The sequence below is a fragment of the Palaemon carinicauda genome, chromosome 15 (genome assembly GCF_036898095.1).
Source record: "Palaemon carinicauda isolate YSFRI2023 chromosome 15, ASM3689809v2, whole genome shotgun sequence".
Lineage (NCBI taxonomy): Eukaryota > Metazoa > Arthropoda > Malacostraca > Decapoda > Palaemonidae > Palaemon > Palaemon carinicauda.
The window spans coordinates 135,761,319-135,779,369 of NC_090739.1; the positions used below are offsets into that span (position 1 = coordinate 135,761,319).

General features: G+C 39.0%; 1 protein-coding gene across 1 annotated transcript in view; it reads right to left on the minus strand.

Annotated features, from left to right (window-relative positions):
• Positions 1-4,205: 4,205 nt before the first annotated feature.
• Positions 4,206-18,051, minus strand: part of TyrRS-m (Tyrosine--tRNA ligase, mitochondrial) — a 106,145-nt gene continuing 92,299 nt past the window's right edge. The window contains exons 5-6 of the mRNA XM_068388725.1: positions 7,694-7,853; positions 4,206-5,179 (exon numbers count right to left, since the gene is read on the minus strand). Of these exons, the coding sequence (XP_068244826.1) occupies positions 4,415-5,179; positions 7,694-7,853 (925 nt within the window). The 3' untranslated portion in view covers positions 4,206-4,414. The remainder of the gene's footprint in view (positions 5,180-7,693; positions 7,854-18,051) is intronic.

The window sequence follows — 18,051 nt, forward strand, 5'->3', positions numbered from 1 at the left end:
CCATGGCTTGAGCCCAAAAAACAGTATATGACCTATCATAAAGACTTTCTAAAAAGTATCTCTCCCAAATTTTCTTATTCTTTACAGCATGTCCTATTGTAACAATTTTACCTTCAGTTAAGGGATTTAAATCTTTATTGGCTTCATTATACATCTTTATCTTAGTTTACAATGTTTTTTTTTTCGGTTCACATACTTCTCGATTTTTCTACAAATGGGAGATTTTTTGTAAAGAATTCCATAAGTTATTCTAGCTAAATAGCATTGAGGAGGACTAAAATCAGTACCCTGAGTGGGTATATTTCTGCAATCAAATGAGGGTATTTGGTATTATTCTTGTTATCAGTATTTTTTCTATTTCTATTATTGTCATTTTTGTTATTATTATTATATTATTATTATTACTATTATTATTATTATTATCATTGCTAAACTACAACACTAGTTGGAAAAGCAGGATGGTATAAGCCGAAGGGCTCCATCAGGGAGAAATAGTCCAGTGAGGAAAGGAAGCTACCATAAATAAGCTAATGGAGAAATAATGAACAATTAAAATAAAATCTCTTAGAATAGTGACATTAAAATATATCTTTCATCTATCTATATATTTACCAAGGTACTTCCCCCAATTTTGGGGGGTTAGCAGACATCAAAACAAGGGAACAAAAGGGGACCTTTCCTCTCCGCTCCTCCCAGCCTGGCGAGGGATTCAGCCAAGTTTGGCTAGTACTGCTAGGGTGCCACAGCCCAACCTCCTCTGTTATCCACCACAGATGAAGTTACACACGCCGAATCCCCTACTGATTTTACTCAGGAAACAGCAGGGCCTACCTGAACTGCGTCACAATCACTCATCATTCATTCCTATTTCTAGCACGCTCTCTTGCCTCTCTCACATCTATCCTCCTATCACCCAGAGCTTTCTTCACTCCATCCATCCACCCAAACCTTGGCCTCCCTCTTGTACTTCTCCCTTCAACTCTTGCATTCATCACCTTATTTAGCAGACATCCACTTTCCATTCTCTTAACATGGCCAAGCCACCTTAACACATTCATATCCACTCCTTTGGCTAAATAATATCTTACACCCGTTCTCACCCTCACTGCTTCGTTCCTAACCCTATCTAAAAGAGATACACCAGCCATATTCCTAAAACAATTCATCTCAAACTCATTCAATTGCTGTCCGTCAGTCATTTTCATTCCCCACAACTCCGATCCATACATCACAGTTGGTACAATCACTTTCTCATACAGAACTCTCTTTACATTCATGCCTATGCCTCTATTCTTAACTTCAAAAACCACCTAGAGGAAGCAAAAAAATATAATATAATGTGCCTGAGTGTACCTTCAAGCAAGAGAACTCTACCCCAAGACAGTGGAAGACCATGGTAGAGAGTCTATCGACAGCTTTTCCTGCAATTTTATTTACCATCCGTTCTCATCTAACTGAGAATTTTCTGGATTTGTCTGATGCTCGATGTAGGCCTACCATTCCTCTACAAAAATAATCATCAATAATCAGCTAATTGCCAACCAGTCAAATTTAAGGACTTTAATCTATGAATCCCCTCTAGAGATTGATAATGAAAATACATCCTTAGGCCATTCAATAAGTGTTTCCGCAAGACACAAAACCAAAATTAAAGGTAGGATAAGCATGGGATGGAGAGCTTTTGGTAAACAAAATGAGATTATGAAATGTAAATTGCCACTTTCTCTCTAAAAAAAAAAAAAGCATTCAATCATATGATCCTACCAGCATTAACTTATGCATCAGAAACTTGGAGCCCTACTAAAGTCTTAGAACGTAAGCTAATTACAACTCAAAGAGCTTTGGAAAGAATTATGATGGGACTAACACTGTGACAGAAAAAGAGCAACATGGATACGAGAGCAAATTAAAGTAGAGGATATGCTAACAAGAAGAAAAAGAAATGAATGTTTTGAGGACATATAATAAGAATGACAGATATTAAGTGTACAAAAAGAATAATAGAATGGGCCCCTACTGATTGCAAATAAAGCAGGAGAAAGAAGAGAAGATGATGCAAGTGAAATCATCATATCAGCGCACAAACACACCTTTAGTCCTTTTTGTTTGCTCTCTTGTAACGAGGGGAGGAACAGAGTGGGAGGTCTCCAAGCTTGAATTTGGAATTTTATGGCCTGGGGGAGGGGAATCGCCTCACATTTACAAGCCAATGAAGACTCCAGGAAATCCGCCACCCCCCACCCCCCCAAAAAAAATTGTCTGAAACTTACTTGGTGTGAGTTTTAAGCATACAGTAATCTCTTTGCTTTTCTTTTTTTCAGCCATTGTTTTTACATTATTATTGTACAATTTCTTCTGGCCATGGGCAAATTTTACAAAATGGCAGAGAAACTTTATTTTGGTTTATGAATAAAAAATGTAAGAGAATGCCATATAATTAAGTTAAGTATGGAATTTGTAAACACGGTAAATGTTCGGTAGGTACTGATTATTTATTTGACAAGTCTTATGCATGCGATGTTGCTATCTATTTTCTGTACACATTTTGACTGAGCTTAGCACCTGCCCCCACTCGTATGCAAATCTTGAGATCAGTTCTACACATGTAAAATTTTGAGACAGTTATCATTATTATTCTTATTATTATTAATATTATTACTTGCTAAGCTACAGATCTAGTTGGAAAAACAAGATGGTATAAGCCCAAGGCCTCCAACAGGGAAAAACACCCCAGTGGGGAAAGGAAACAAGGACATAAATAATTTACAAGAGAAGTTATAAACAATCATAATAAAATAATGAACAATAACATTAAATAAGATCTTCCATACATAAAATATAAAAACTTAAAAAAACTAGAGGAAGAGAACTAAGATAGAACAGCGTGTCCTAGTGTACCCTCAAGCAAGAGGGCTCTAAGCCAAGACAGTGGGAGGCCATTAGTACAGAGGCAATGGTACTACCCAAAACTAGAGAACAATGGTTTGATTTTAGAGTTGTTTTTCCCTGATAGGTAAATATGAAACAGCTTCAAAATCCTTACAAATTTTTCTTTGGTATTTTTATCATAATGGATTCCGCATTCTAGCCTTTACAGGAATGTCTTTGGAGACCACACAGCACCTTCAAAAAAATAATTTTTCCCTTCGTTAGAACCTCTATATTAAAAGATATAGGAGATATTTTTCTAATGTTGATACTGTTCTTAAAATATTTTTTATTTCCTTGTTTCCTTTCCTTACTGGGCTATTTTCCCTGTTGGAGCCCCTGGGCTTATAGCATCCTGCTTTTCCATCTAGGGTTGTAGCTTAGCATGTACTGTAATAATAATAATAATAATAATAATAATAATAATAATAATAATAATATGCTTCAAATACATGCATAAGTATTTATGTAACCTTTGATAGCATAAAATGCATGATCAGAAATATCTTCAAGTGTAATACAGTAATAAGAAATTATTTCACTATTTTCTCTCTCTCAATAAAGTGAACAAATTTATGGAATTAAACTGCCTAAGATGTAGTTCTTGGGTTGGGAGGGCCATGGGAAAGGACTTTCCTTGGATCTGGAAGATATGGATAGTAATGCCTATGAAAATAGGTTTTTTAATATTTCCTGTTTTTTTCTTTTTTTTTGTCAATTATATTTTATTTATTGAATCGTGAATTTCAGTATATGATTTTCAAGATTTGCACTAATTGATCAAATATGGATAAGCAAATCCATGGTTGGTAAATCCAGATAAAGAAACAGGATTGTAGTTTATGAATACAATACTGTATTTAGACTGCAGAAATTTGGAATCCATTGTTTCTGAGGGGATATTAAGTAGTGGAATTTCAATGATTGTATTTGGTGTTTTGAAGTCTTTGGGCTGTGGTGTCAAGTTCACCTATTCCTTAGATGCAACATCTCCAGGTTGTAAAAGTGACATTACGTAATTCTCACTAGAATCTCTAAATTAAAAATTTGTCCCTAGCCATGAAACACAAAGAGGAAGTAGATCATGACCACCCAAAATAAATTTTTATTCACAACAGTGCAGTGAATGCTAACAAATCTTTAGAAGGCATCTTAAAAACAGTATACAGTAATTACAGATAAAAAGCCGACATCTGGAGAGGAGCAGCACACATCATACCCAACAAGTTATTGTTGTTAGACGCTTGTCTCATTGCTTTACTGGAAGAAAAGAAAACTGAAAAAATTGTTTTATTTTCAAGAGTATCGTCGACATTTCATGATTCCAGAGACAGGAAATATGAACATGAGGGTAGGTTCATAGAAATAATTACAATACAGTACAGAATTATTCTAAATATGATAATTGCTACACGAGAGACAATTACTGTATTAAACAATAACTGAATCAATATACACTATATTACAGCAAATATATTACCAATCACTACATCAACCACTTCACCAAATAGTAATTTTTCTTTCCTACTCTTAACAGACTAATATTATTTGGTAGTATATGTGCAGTAGGAATGAGTACAAGGTCTGGATTATTAACTCGGGCAAGATTAATATAAAATCCACCGGCCTTGATGATACGTCGTGCATCCCTTTCATCGATAAAGCACCCAGCATCCATTGCCATCTTCAAAACAGAAGTACCAGGGTGGAGTATTAACGATGCTGAGGCTGCCGATTTAAAAACGGCTTTAATCTCCTCAGCTGTCATCTTTATTAGACCTTCTGGGTTCCCTCCATACAAAGCATCAGTTGCAAAACGAGCCAAGTCCAAACCCGATTTACCGTGAACCAGAAGAGTAACATTTTCTGCCAGTTTCTTTTGTGCTAGCCTTTTCTCTGGGTCAATCCAATGTTGTTTCATTATATTTTCAATATCACTTAAATGATTAAAAGTAAGAAGTTTGAGGTACTTTTCAACATCTGCATCTGCAGTCCGTATGAAAAACTGATAAAAATCAAAAGCAGATGTTTTGTTACTATCGAGCCAAACTGCATTACCTGCCGTTTTGCCAAATTTATTACCCGATTCATTGGTGATAAGAGGCACAGTAAGTCCAGTGACTTGCTTTTTTCTTGCTCTGCTGATCAAATCATGTCCCGATACCAAATTTCCCATTTGGTCACTACCACCAATTTGAATAGTGCACTGATAGTTATCATATAAATACAACCAATCATATGCTTGAAGAGCCTGAAAAGAAACGGTACCAAAATTAGTTAAAAATACATACTATAATAGATAAGAACAACCTTAATAAGACTTACAAAGACTAAACTCATTAGACTATTGCAAAGACAAAGGCTGGAGTGGCCTTAACGTCATCAGTTAAAAGTAAGCCTTATCTAACACTAAACAACCCTTATTATAGACAGTGAAAAAATATTTTAAGAATAATTCCTAAATTATTACCCACAAATACCAATACTTCAGGAAACCTGCTCACATACCCTACATTTAAAGATTTTCATTTATTAGCAGTACAATCTATAAGCAGGAAAATACTTTGACACAAACAAGATTACTGGTAGGTAACAAATTAGTCTTATACAAGTCAAAACATCTTTGCAGTATAGAAGGCTTAATAACTATGCAAGACTAAAATTGTCAGCCTTTCTTTGTGACAGAGATAACAAACTAACGACTTTATCCACAACAAAAAGACAGATTTGAGTATGCATAGTCTGAAAAACAGCTGTCTCCAAATAATGTCCTTAAGAAAAAAAAACAGCATCAAAACTTGAACTTAAACAACTTATTAGAGAGTTTCTTTTTTAACAGTAAGGTTACATAAGGTTTAAAAGGGACACTGTAAATATTTAAAAACATTCAGGATTTAGCTCTGTCAGTGTTTAATCCATCCTAATCTTCCTGTAAAGAAGGATAAAACAAAATATAATGCACTTTCATCCTGTTTGTTTATAACTGGCATGGGAGATCCTGCACATTTGCGAAGGTTCAGGGTCAAGGCAAAGCCTTTACAATGGCACCTCTAGTGCACTTGTGATGCATTTTAGTATGTTTATTTCTTTCTTTAATACTGTTTTGTTTTTTTATCACCATATCTGATATAAAACTTCTTTTTCTTCTTTATATTTCTTTCACTGAATATTAACATACCATCCTATTTTATTTTCTAAATCTTCTTGAAAGTAAGACTCATTTCAGTAGCCAAATTATTAGTTTAGGTACATTTACCCAACTAATGTTGAAACATAATGAGTTAGTGGCTGAGCTTAAAAGCAAATGAAGTGAACTGCCATCCAAAACATGATGTAAGCAATCAGCTTTAGATGCCACAACACCAACAACATTAAAGAGCTAAGAAAATCATAGGACATGAAATGTCATCCACAAATGTAAAACGAGGTTGCTTAAAAGTGCTTACTTTAGCGAGTGGAGGGATATTAGAATCCAGACTATCAACTCGATCTTCTGCCTCGTAATCTAGTTGTCTATATCATACGTTGGAGAAGAAAATTGCATTCTCCACCATCATCACAGCAGAGTTAACTTCCTTGATAATCTAATCCATACCCTACCTCTGGGATAGCACTAAAACAAATATATAGGCACAGGTGTAAGCTAAACCCGTCTATTAGAACTGAGACCATAAAAAATGGATTAATTCTCCTTGATTCCCCTGGATTCCGATGACCCAACCCTTGAGAATCGTAGAGAGGAAGTCAGAGCACAACTTCTTCACTTTGCGACCATCAGTGTTGTGGAGAGACGCTGTGAGCAAGCTTCCTCTTGCTCCTTGCGCATGCGCTGTTTACCCAGCAACGAAGCATGATACAATCAACCAAATTATTGATTGGCCAGTCGTTGAAAACGTGATTATTAGTTACCCAACTAAATGACTCAGAAATTTGTATCTGTGTAGGAATAAGTTATTTTTATGAACAATGCAATGATTCATGAAATACATACATTTGCAGGTCTGTGAATACAACCATCAAAAACAGGAAGGGATGACTATAATTTACTTCAGTATACTGAGAAAGATGAATTGCATAATATTCTAACACAAATATTATTGTATACTATAGATTTAATTTACTGGTATTCAAAACTTTCAATAAAAGATATAGACCAGATCACCTACTCATATCCCATACATGAAAAAAAAAAATCAGACTTTGCTGATTGCAGAGCTATGACAGTATTATTTAAACTGAGACTGCAGAGAATTCTTACCAACATCTTCAGAGATATAAACTTCTCAGGAAGAGGGAAATATTCACACATACTTTAAACTCCTATTCTCTCACCACCCCTATCAGTACTCATTCTTGAGATTCTTTTCGGCGTGTAGTAGCTTATTGTTAATGTCCCTTCCTGACAATCTGCTGGACTGGTGTTCAAGACCTAGTCAGGCCCAATAGTATCTTGTAGTGTCTGCAACCTCACCATCCTAGAGAGCTAAGGAGGGGAGCTTGGGTGAGCCTATAGGTCTACCTGCTGAAATATCAGCAGTCACTGTCTAGCCCTTCCTAATGTTAGCTTAGGTGGAGAAGGGGGTTGGGTGCTGATGGTCAGTGTCCCTTGCCTCTGCCATTCGTGAGAAACCTTTAAAACCATACTGCACTGGAAATTATTACTAAAGTTGCCTCCCTCTTTCTAGATATTTCAATAAAATCGAAGGTTTGAATCCTATCAAGAAAAATGTATTAAAAATATGAAATACAAACAAGAATATAATACCTGGTATGTGAATTCTGTAAAACTTATGCCTTCATTTGAATTGAGCCTTGACTGCACGCTGGTTCTAGACATCATCTCTCCGAGACGAAGATTTCTCCCAACGATGCGCAAGAAGTCAACAACGTTCAGTTTGTTGTACCACTCAGAATTATCGACAATTCTAGAAAAAAAAAGAGTAGCGTATACATAACCATACATTGATATGAACATGCAAAACATAGTGCAAAACAGAAATAAATAAATCTCTAACTAAAATTTCTTTAGGTTTGTTCCTGATTTGTGGTAGACATTTTATATATACATACATACATACATATATATATATATATATATATATATATATATATATATATATATATATATATATATATATATATATATATATATATATATATATATATACATATATATATTTATATATATGTAAATATATATATATATATATATATATATATATATATATATATATATATATATATATATATATATATATATATATATATATATATATATATATATATACATATATATATACACACACACACACACACACACACACACACACATATATATATATATATATATATATATATATATATATATATATATATATATATATATATATATATATATATATATACTGTATATGTATGTGTATATATTATATATATATATATATATATATGAATATGATATTTTAATTATAAAATAAATTTTTGAATATACTTACCCGGTGAATATATAATAGCTGCTGCTCAGCGGCTCGACAGAAAACACACAAAAAAACTCGCGAGCGATCGCTATGAAGGTTGCGGGTGTGCCCACCAGCGCCAACTGTCGGCCAGATACCACACATGCATGTAAACAAGCCTTCAATTCTTCTCGTCCCGCTGCGTCTCTATTGGGGAGGAAGGGAGGGCCTTTAATTTATATATTCACCGGGTAAGTATATTCAAAAATTTATTTTATAATTAAAATATCATTTTTAAATATTTAACTTAGCCGGTGAATATATAATAACTGATTCACACCCAAGGCGGTGGGTAGAGACCAGAGTTAATTAAGTTTACAGCGTATATGCTTAGAGTTTTTGACAGTTATCAATATAACAAAACCCAAATATATAAGTACCTGGTAAGGAAGTTGACTTAGACGATTACTCTGCCTTGTAAGTCTGTCTTCCTCACGAAACCCAGCGATCCTCTTAGGATGCTGAAGGACTCCCAGGAGCTGAAGTATGAAGGGTTGCAACCCATACCAACAGGACCTCATCAAACCCCTAATCTGGGCGCTCTCAAGAAATGACTTTGACCACCCGCCAAATCAACCAGGATGCGAAAGGCTTCTTAGCCTTCCGTACAACCCAAAAAAAAACAATATTAAAAAACATTTCAAGAGACAGATTAAAAAAGGATATTGGAATTAGGGAAGTGTAGTGGTAGAACCCTCACCCACTACTGCACTCGCTGCAACGAATGGACCCAGTGTGTAGCAGTCCTCGTAAAGAGTCTGGACATCTTTTAAGTAAAATGACGCGAACACTGACTTGCTTCTCCAAAAAGTCGCGTCAATGATACTTTGCAGAGATCTATTTTGCTTGAAGGCCACGGAGGTTGCTATAGCTCTAACTTCGTGCGTCTTAACCTTAAGCAAACATCGGTCTTTCTCATTCAAGTGGGAATGAGCTTCTCGTATTAAAAATCTGATAAAATATGACAAAGCATTCTTTGACATAGGCAATGATGGTTTCTTGACTGAGCACCATAATGCCTCAGATTTACCTCGTAATGACTTAGTACGAGCTAAAAAGAACTTAAGAGCTCTAACAGGACATAACACTCTTTCCAGTTCGTTGCCTACGATCTCTGATAAACAAGGAATATCAAAAGATTTAGGCCAAGGACGAGAAGGCAGTTCATTTTTGGCCAGGAAACCAAGTTGAAGAGAGCAAGTGGCTTTTTCTGTAGAAAAGCCGATGTTCTTACTGAAGGCATGCAGTTCACTGACTCTTTTAGCCGAGGCCAAGCACACTAGGAAAAGTGTCTTGAGAGTGAGATCCTTCAGGGAGGCTGAATGTAATGGCTCAAACCTGTCTGACATGAGGAACCTTAGGACCACGTCTAAGTTCCATCCAGGAGTTGCCAAACGACGTTCCTTAGAGGTTTCAAAAGACTTAAGGAGATCTTGTAGATCTTTATTGTTGGAAAGATCTAAGCCTCTATGCCGAAAGACCGAAGCCAACATGCTCCTGTAGCCCTTGATCGTGGTAGCTGAAAGGGAGCGAACTTTTCTCAGGTGTAAGAGAAAATCAGCGATTTGGGCTACAGAGGTACTGGACGAGGACACAGATGCTGACTTGCACCAGTCTCGAAAGACTTCCCACTTCGACTGGTATACTCTAATGGTAGAAGCTCTCCTCGCTCTTGCAATCGCACTGGCTGCCTCCTTCGAAAAGCCTCGAGCTCTAGAGTCTTTCGATAGTCTGAAGGCAGTCAGACGAAGGGCGGGGAGGCTTTGGTGTACATTCTTTACGTGGGGCTGACGTAACAGATCTACCCTTAGAGGAAGACTCCTTGGAAAGTCTACCAGCCATCGAAGTACCTCGGTGAACCACTCTCTCGCGGGCCAGAGGGGAGCAACCAACGTCAACCTTGTCCCTTCGTGAGAGGCGAACTTCTGCAGTACCTTGTTGACAATCTTGAATGGTGGGAATGCATATAGGTCCAGATGAGACCAATCTAGAAGAAATGCGTCTATGTGTATTGCTGCTGGGTCTGGGACTGGAGAGCAATAGATTGGAAGTCTCTTGGTCATCGAGGTTGCAAAGAGGTCTATGGTGGGTTGACCCCAAGTCGCCCAAAGACTCTTGCACACGTCCTTGTGGAGGGTCCATTCCGTAGGAATTACCTGACCCCTCCGACTGAGGCAGTCTGCTAAGACGTTCAAGTCGCCCTGGATAAACCTCGTTAACAGGGAGATGCCTCGATCTCTTGACCAAATGAGCAGGTCCCTTGCGATCTCGTACAGCGTCAGGGAGTGGGTGCCTCCTTGCTTGGAAATGTATGCCAAGGCTGTGGTATTGTCGGAGTTGATCTCTACCATTTTGTTTCGAAGGAGACTCTCGAATTTCATCAAGGCCAGGTGGACTGCCAAAAGCTCCTTGCCGTTGATGTGCATGCTCCTCTGACTTGAGGTCCACAGACCTGAGCATTCCCGACCGTCCAGGGTCGCACCCCAACCCAAATCCGACGTGTCTGAGAATAGTACGTGGTTTGGGTTCTGAACTGCTAGGGAAAGTCCCTCTCTCAGACTGATATTGTCGTTCCACCAATTCAGGCATGCCTTTACTGGTTCGGAGACCGGGATTGAGACCGTCTCTAACGTCTTGTCCTTTTTCCAGTGAAAGGCTAGATGGAACTGGAGAGGTCGAAGGTGTAGCCTTCCTAGCGAGACAAACTGCTCCAGGGATGATAGAGTTCCTACTAGACTCATCCAATTCCTGACTGAGCACCGTTCTCTCTTCAACATCAGTTGGACTTTGAGCAGGGCTTGCTCTATTCGGGTGGCAGACGGAAAAGCCCGAAAAACTGGACTGCGAATCTCCATCCCTAAATACAGTATAGTTTGGGATGGAATCAGCTGGGACTTTTCTAGGTTGACCAAAAGTCCCAATTCCTTGGTCAGATCCAATGTCCAATGAAGATCCTGCAGACAGCGATGACTGGACGAGGCTCTGAGAAGCCAGTCGTCCAAGTACAGGGAGGCTCGGATTCCCGATAAATGGAGGAATTTTGCTACATTCCTCATAAGCCTCGTAAACACGAGAGGAGCAGGACTTAGGCCAAAGCACAGGGCCCGAAACTGGTATACCACATTGTTGAAAACAAACCTCAGAAACGGTTGGGAATCTGGGTGTATGGGGATGTGGAAGTACGCGTCTCTTAGGTCGAGAGAGACCATCCAGTCTCCCTTTCTGACCGCTGCTAAGACTGATTTCGTGGTCTCCATGGTGAACTTTGTCTTCGTAACAAAGACGTTGAGTGCAATGACGTCTAGCACCGGTCTCCAACCTCCTGTCTTCTTCGGTACCAGGAAGAGACGGTTGTAAAACCCCGGTGATTGAAGGTCCGAGACTTTCACCACCGCTCCCTTCTCTAGCAATAGAGACACTTCTAGGTTCAGGGCTTGTCTCTTTGACTCCTCTCGGTACCTGGGAGAGAGGTCGATGGGGGAAGTCGCTAGAGGAGGTTTGCGTACAAATGGAATTTTGTACCCCTCTCTGAGCAACCGAACAGACTCTTGGTCTGCGCCCCTCTTCTCCCAGGCCTGCCAGAAGTTCTTCAATCTGGCTCCTACTGCTGTCTGAGGCTGCGGGCAGTCAGACTCTGCCACGTGAGGACTTGGCTCCTCTCTTCTTTCCTCTCTTTCCCTCGTCACGAGTACTTCCCCTGCTGGGAGCTCTGCCACGAAAGGGCGGAATAAATCTGGACGCCGGAGTGTCTATCCTAGGTCTAGCAGAAAAGGATGTAGAAGGAGTCCCTTTGCGAGCAGAGGACGCCACCAAGTCATGGGTGTCCTTCTGCACGAGTGAAGAAGCTATGTCCTTAACCAATTGTTGCGGGAACAAAAACTTTGATAAGGGAGCAAAGAGCAGTTCAGATCTCTGACAGGGAGTAACTCCTGCCGAAAGAAAAGAGCAAAGGGACTCTCGCTTCTTTAAGACTCCCGACGTAAAAGAGGAGGAGAGCTCATTGGAACCATCGCGGATGGCTTTATCCATACAGGACATAATCAGTAAGGAGACATCTCTATCAGCCGATGAGATTTTCCTACTTAAGGCTCCCAAAGACCAGTCAAGGAAGTTGAAAACTTCAAAGGCTCTGTAAATGCCTTTCAGCAGATGGTCAAGGTCCGAGGAGGACCAACTAATCTTCGAGCGTCTCATGGCTAGGCGGCGGGGAGAGTCTACAAGGATTGAGAAGTCACCCTGGGCAGAGGCAGGGACTCCCAAGCCGAGAACTTCTCCCATGGCATACCAGACGCTCGATCTAGACGAGAGTTTCGACGGAGGGAAGGCAAATGCCGTCTTCCCCAAACTCCTCTTGGTTTCCAACCAGTCGCCTAAAAGCCGTAAAGCTCTCTTGGAAGAGCGAGAGAGCACAAGTTTTGTAAAGGCTGGCATGTTAGCAGGTAAGCCTAGAGCAAACTCAGACGGTGGCGAGCGAGGAGCAACAGCGACGAAGTGATCGGGAAACAACTCCTTAAAAATTAACATAACTTTCTTAAAGTCCATTGATGGAGGAACTGTTCGAGGTTCGTCTACATCCGAAGGATGATGATCATGCTGAGGGTCAGCAACGTCCTCATCTGAAGGATCCTCATCTGACAACTGCTGAGTAACAAGCAAAGGGGTTGGCAATGCTTGACACGCAGAGTCCACACGCACTGGTGCATTAGTAGCAGTCCAGGACGCAACGTCATGTAACTGCTTAACAGTCTGTGAACTGTCAACAACAACAGGAGCGGGAGGACGCTCGACGTCAACTCGAGACTGTTTTGACTGCCTAGTCTGAGCAGTCAAAACAACTCTAGACTGTGGTGGTTGACGCTCAGCGTCAAAACAAGTCAACTCCGCTGGTTGGCGAACGTCCTGAACGTCAACAGGAGCATTAGGAAGTGGCCTAACGTCCAAATGCGGCTGAAAGTCAACACGTGACCGCATCGAGTGAGGCTCTACATAGCGTGATTGACGTGACTTAGCTACGCCAACGTCAACAGGACGAGCAAAGGTTCATTTGGGCGGCTGAAGGCCAGGATCTCGATGAGATAAACGGCGAGGATCAACGTGAACCTTATCGGCAGAATAGTCTTCCATAAGGGAGGCGAGCTTAGTCTGCATGTCTTGCAGTATAACCCATTTAGGATCAACGGGAATGGGTGCGGTAAACGACGGGGTTAACGTCTGAGACGGCACAACCTTGCCTACACCAAGACTCTCTAAGCCTGTGTAACGTTGTTGCTTAGGCGGCGAGCAGTCATCCGATGACTGCAACGGGTCAGAACTGTCCCAATGACTGCATCCAGGACGCTAGACCTGTCCTGAAGGGACCGACTTTCGCTTAAGGGGCCTAGAAACCTTGCTCCACGGTTTCTTATGCGAAAAGCCTTCGGATGACGAGGAGAAAATGGGCTCTCTCGTCTTATGGTAGGGGCGATCTTGATGAGACACGCCTGATACCATAGAGGGAACGTCTGTTCGCTGATCAAGGCCTCTCGAACCCATAAGTCGTACGACATTACTTCTCCCCTGGGCTTGGGAGCTTGCAAGATGTCTCGGACTAGGTGAACGACAGGCACGAACAGACGAACCCTCGGTCGCAACACTGTTCACAACACTTTGCGCAATAATCACTTTCCCACTATTTTCCGCTGTGGCACTCTGACACTTAAGCTCTTTAACGTCAGCCATGAGTTGATTACGATCAGTTGCTAACGCTTCAACTCTTTTACCCAAGGCATGAATGGCACGTAACATGTCTTGCATTGATGGTTCCTGAGTGCCAGAAGGGGGGTTAGGTACAACCACTACAGGGGAAGGATTAGGATCAGGGGCATGTGGAGAGGAAAAATCTACTGACCTAGAGGAACTCCTCCTTACCCTATCTCTCTCTAGCTTACGAGAATACTTGTCGTATTCGAGCCAATCGAATTCCGAAAGGCCCACGCATTCCTCACACCGATCTCCTAATTGACAGGTTTTACCCCGACAATTAGAACACACAGTATGTGGGTCGAGAGAGGCCTTTGGAAGACGCCTATTACATTCCCTAGCATTACACTTACGAAATCTAGGGGCTTGTGAAGCGTCAGCCATTTTGAATTAGTCAAAGAAAGTCCAAAAAACAATCCAAGTCATCAACAATTAAATCTGTCCAATAAAGAGTTCAAGAGTTTAAGTTGAGGAAAAACACCTGCACTGCGAAAGCTCAAACCAAAATGAAGTACTTCACCAAATATGTTGAGAAAACTCCAGGTTATACAGCGAGTATTGATACGTCTTGTCGTCAAGGTCGACAGAGAAGAATTGAAGGCTTGTTTACATGCATGTGTGGTATCTGGCCGACAGTTGGCGCTGGTGGGCACACCCGCAACCTTCATAGCGATCGCTCGCGAGTTTTTTGTGTGTGTTTTCTGTCGAGTCGCTGAGCAGCAGCTATTATATATTCACCGGCTAAGTTAATTATTTAAAAAAAAAATATATATATATATATATATATATATATATATATATATATATATATATATATATATATATATATATATATATATATATATATATATATATACTGTATATGTATATATATGTATGTATATATATATATATATATATATATATATATATATATATATATATATATATATATATATATATATATATATATATATATATATATATATATATATATATATATATATATATATATATATATATATATATATATATATATATATATATATATATATATATATATATATATATATATATATATATATATATATATATATATATATATAAGTATGGAGACAGGAGCAATTACTCAAGCATAAACATTTTGAAGTAGGGAGACGCGTTCTGTTTTTTCATTCATTTATTTGCGCCGACGTTTCGTATCACCTTGATACATTTTCCAGGCTGAAACGATTACAAATCAATTGTGTATAAGTAAAAAGATACACACAACGTTTACCAACACCAAAATTAAAAAGCTTTTTAATAAATTAAGAATAAAAACAGAGTAAAAACAGAAACACAGAACAACAGTGAAAGGGCTTGGAGCGAATATAGAGAAACAAATTAATTCAATAATAATTATAATAATAATAATAGAAAAATATATAATAATAATGATAATAATAATAATAATAGTAATAGAACGAACAAGACACCTACCCACAGCGGTAGCGTAAGGAGAACTGACATGAAAAATTGTTATGGAAGGGAGTGTAAACAAAACAACAGGTAATTAGGCAATAAACAATTGGGTGGAAGACGACTGGTGGTTAAGAGAAGGTACAGTTAGCTTAATCATTATTGATTCAAGGGTGGTTAGTTCATCTATATGTCGGGTTCTTCCTATTATATTAAAATGACTGGTATCTATGTGTATTTTGCAACTTTTACTGTGATTTCTTATGTTTGATTATTCTGGATTTGATAGTCGACAACCCGTTCTATAGCTAATTCCCTGATGAGAGGAAACTCGGACTTTTAGCAGCCTCCTGGTGCAACCGATGTAAGTGCCGAGATCACATCTGGGACAATTATACTTATAAACGACACCGGAGGCAAACAGGGGGCTGATCTTATCCTTGACTTGGAAGAGTGAGCCGATAGTTCGGGGGTTTATGGGAATTAGTTTTAAATTAAGGGCAGGCAATTGTTCACTGAATAGGTTAATGCATTTTTTCCTAAATTTATTATTATGGAGAAAGGGAAATCTAGCAAACATACGGAGCTTGGGGACATTGTGGACTATTGGGGTTGGATTGAATTTAAGATTAAGTAGCTTATTAAGGGATCTATGAAAAATTGCTGGAGGGAAATAATTATCCTTAAAGTAATCAGCAAGGAAAGTCACTTCAGTATGAAAGGTAGACCAGCCTGATGTCAGATTAATGGCTCTATGGAGGAGAGTTGACACGAAATTCAGTTTAAAGTTAAAAAAACATGAGCTATAAAAATTGGTCCCCAGGCCAGTAAAGGTGCTCTTTCTATAAATACCAGTATGAAAGCCAGACTCGTCCTTGGATATCCTCACATCAAGGAACGGAAGTGAATTCTGTGTCTCTGTTTCAACCGTAAATCTAATGTTATGGTGTTGGTTGTTTAAAAACTCAAGAAAGGTATCAACATGGTAATTACATCTGAACAATGCGAAAGTGTCATCTACGTAGCGTCTATAAAAGAGTGGGCGGAAATTAGGTGGGCATACATCTAAATCTCGCTCCTCCAGGGAGCACATAAATATGTTTGCAAAAGTAGGACCGAGAGGGCTTCCCATGGCCATCCCCTCAGTCTGCTTAAAAACCGTATTATTAAAAACAAAGGGCGTATCCAGCACGGCTAATTCTAAAAGCAACTTGAATTGAGTTCTATTAAAATTGTTGAACAAGCAATCGTCAGTGGGAAATAGCCTGTCTAAAATGATGTTGATAGTCTCGACAACGGGAACATTGGTAAACAGAGATTCCACGTCAAAGCTCGCCATGTACAGATCTGAGTCCTGTGTGATAATGTCATCTTTAAAGGAGGCCGAGTTTATTAATGTATATTTGTTGTGAGTCAGTGGTTGGAGTAAAGGGACAAGAAATTTGGCGAGTTTATAGCTAGCAGTGTTAATGGAAGAAAGGATGGGTCTCAAAGGAATTCCTTCTTTGTGTATCTTTGGCAGTCCGTACATAAGTCCATATGTAGATCCTGTTACAAAAAGGTCCTGATATGTATTTTCATCTATTGCTTTGGTTTGTTTTAGTGTTCTAAGAAATCTGTTGATTTTATCTTCGGGTTTAGTAATATTGTAAAGGTCTGGGTCACCAATTTTGGTAAATTTTGAAGAGTCGTTTAAAATGTCATTCATTTTTTGTATGTAGTCATGTCTGTCAAGGATAACAATACCTTTACCTTTGTCTGGACGAGTAATTATCAAATTTTTTATCGCTGGCTAGGTTTTTCAAAATGTCATAATCATTCTTGGTAAAAAATAGGAGCCCATCTAGTTTTAAGATTATTAAAAGAGCTGTGGGCGAGGGCTGAGAATTGTGATCCATAGAGCCATTAATCTGACATCAAGCTGGTCTACCTTTCATACTGAAGTGACTTTCCTTGCTGATTACTTTAAGGATAATTATTTCCCTCCAGCAATTTTTCATAGATCCCTTAATAAGCTACTTAATCTTAAATTCAATCCAACCCCAATAGTCCACAATGTCCCCAAGCTCCGTATGTTTGCTAGATTTCCCTTTCTCCATAATAATAAATTTAGGAAAAAATGCATTAACCTATTCAGTGAACAATTGCCTGCCCTTAATTTAAAACTAATTCCCATAAACCCCCGAACTATCGGCTCACTCTTCCAAGTCAAGGATAAGATCAGCCCCCTGTTTGCCTCCGGTGTCGTTTATAAGTATAATTGTCCAAGATGTGATCTCGGCACTTACATCGGTTGCACCAGGAGGCTGCTAAAAGTCCGAGTTTCCTCTCATCAGGGAATTAGCTATAGAACGGGTTGTCGACTATCAAATCCAGAACAATCAAACATAAGAAATCACAGTAAAAGTTGCAAAACACACATAGATAC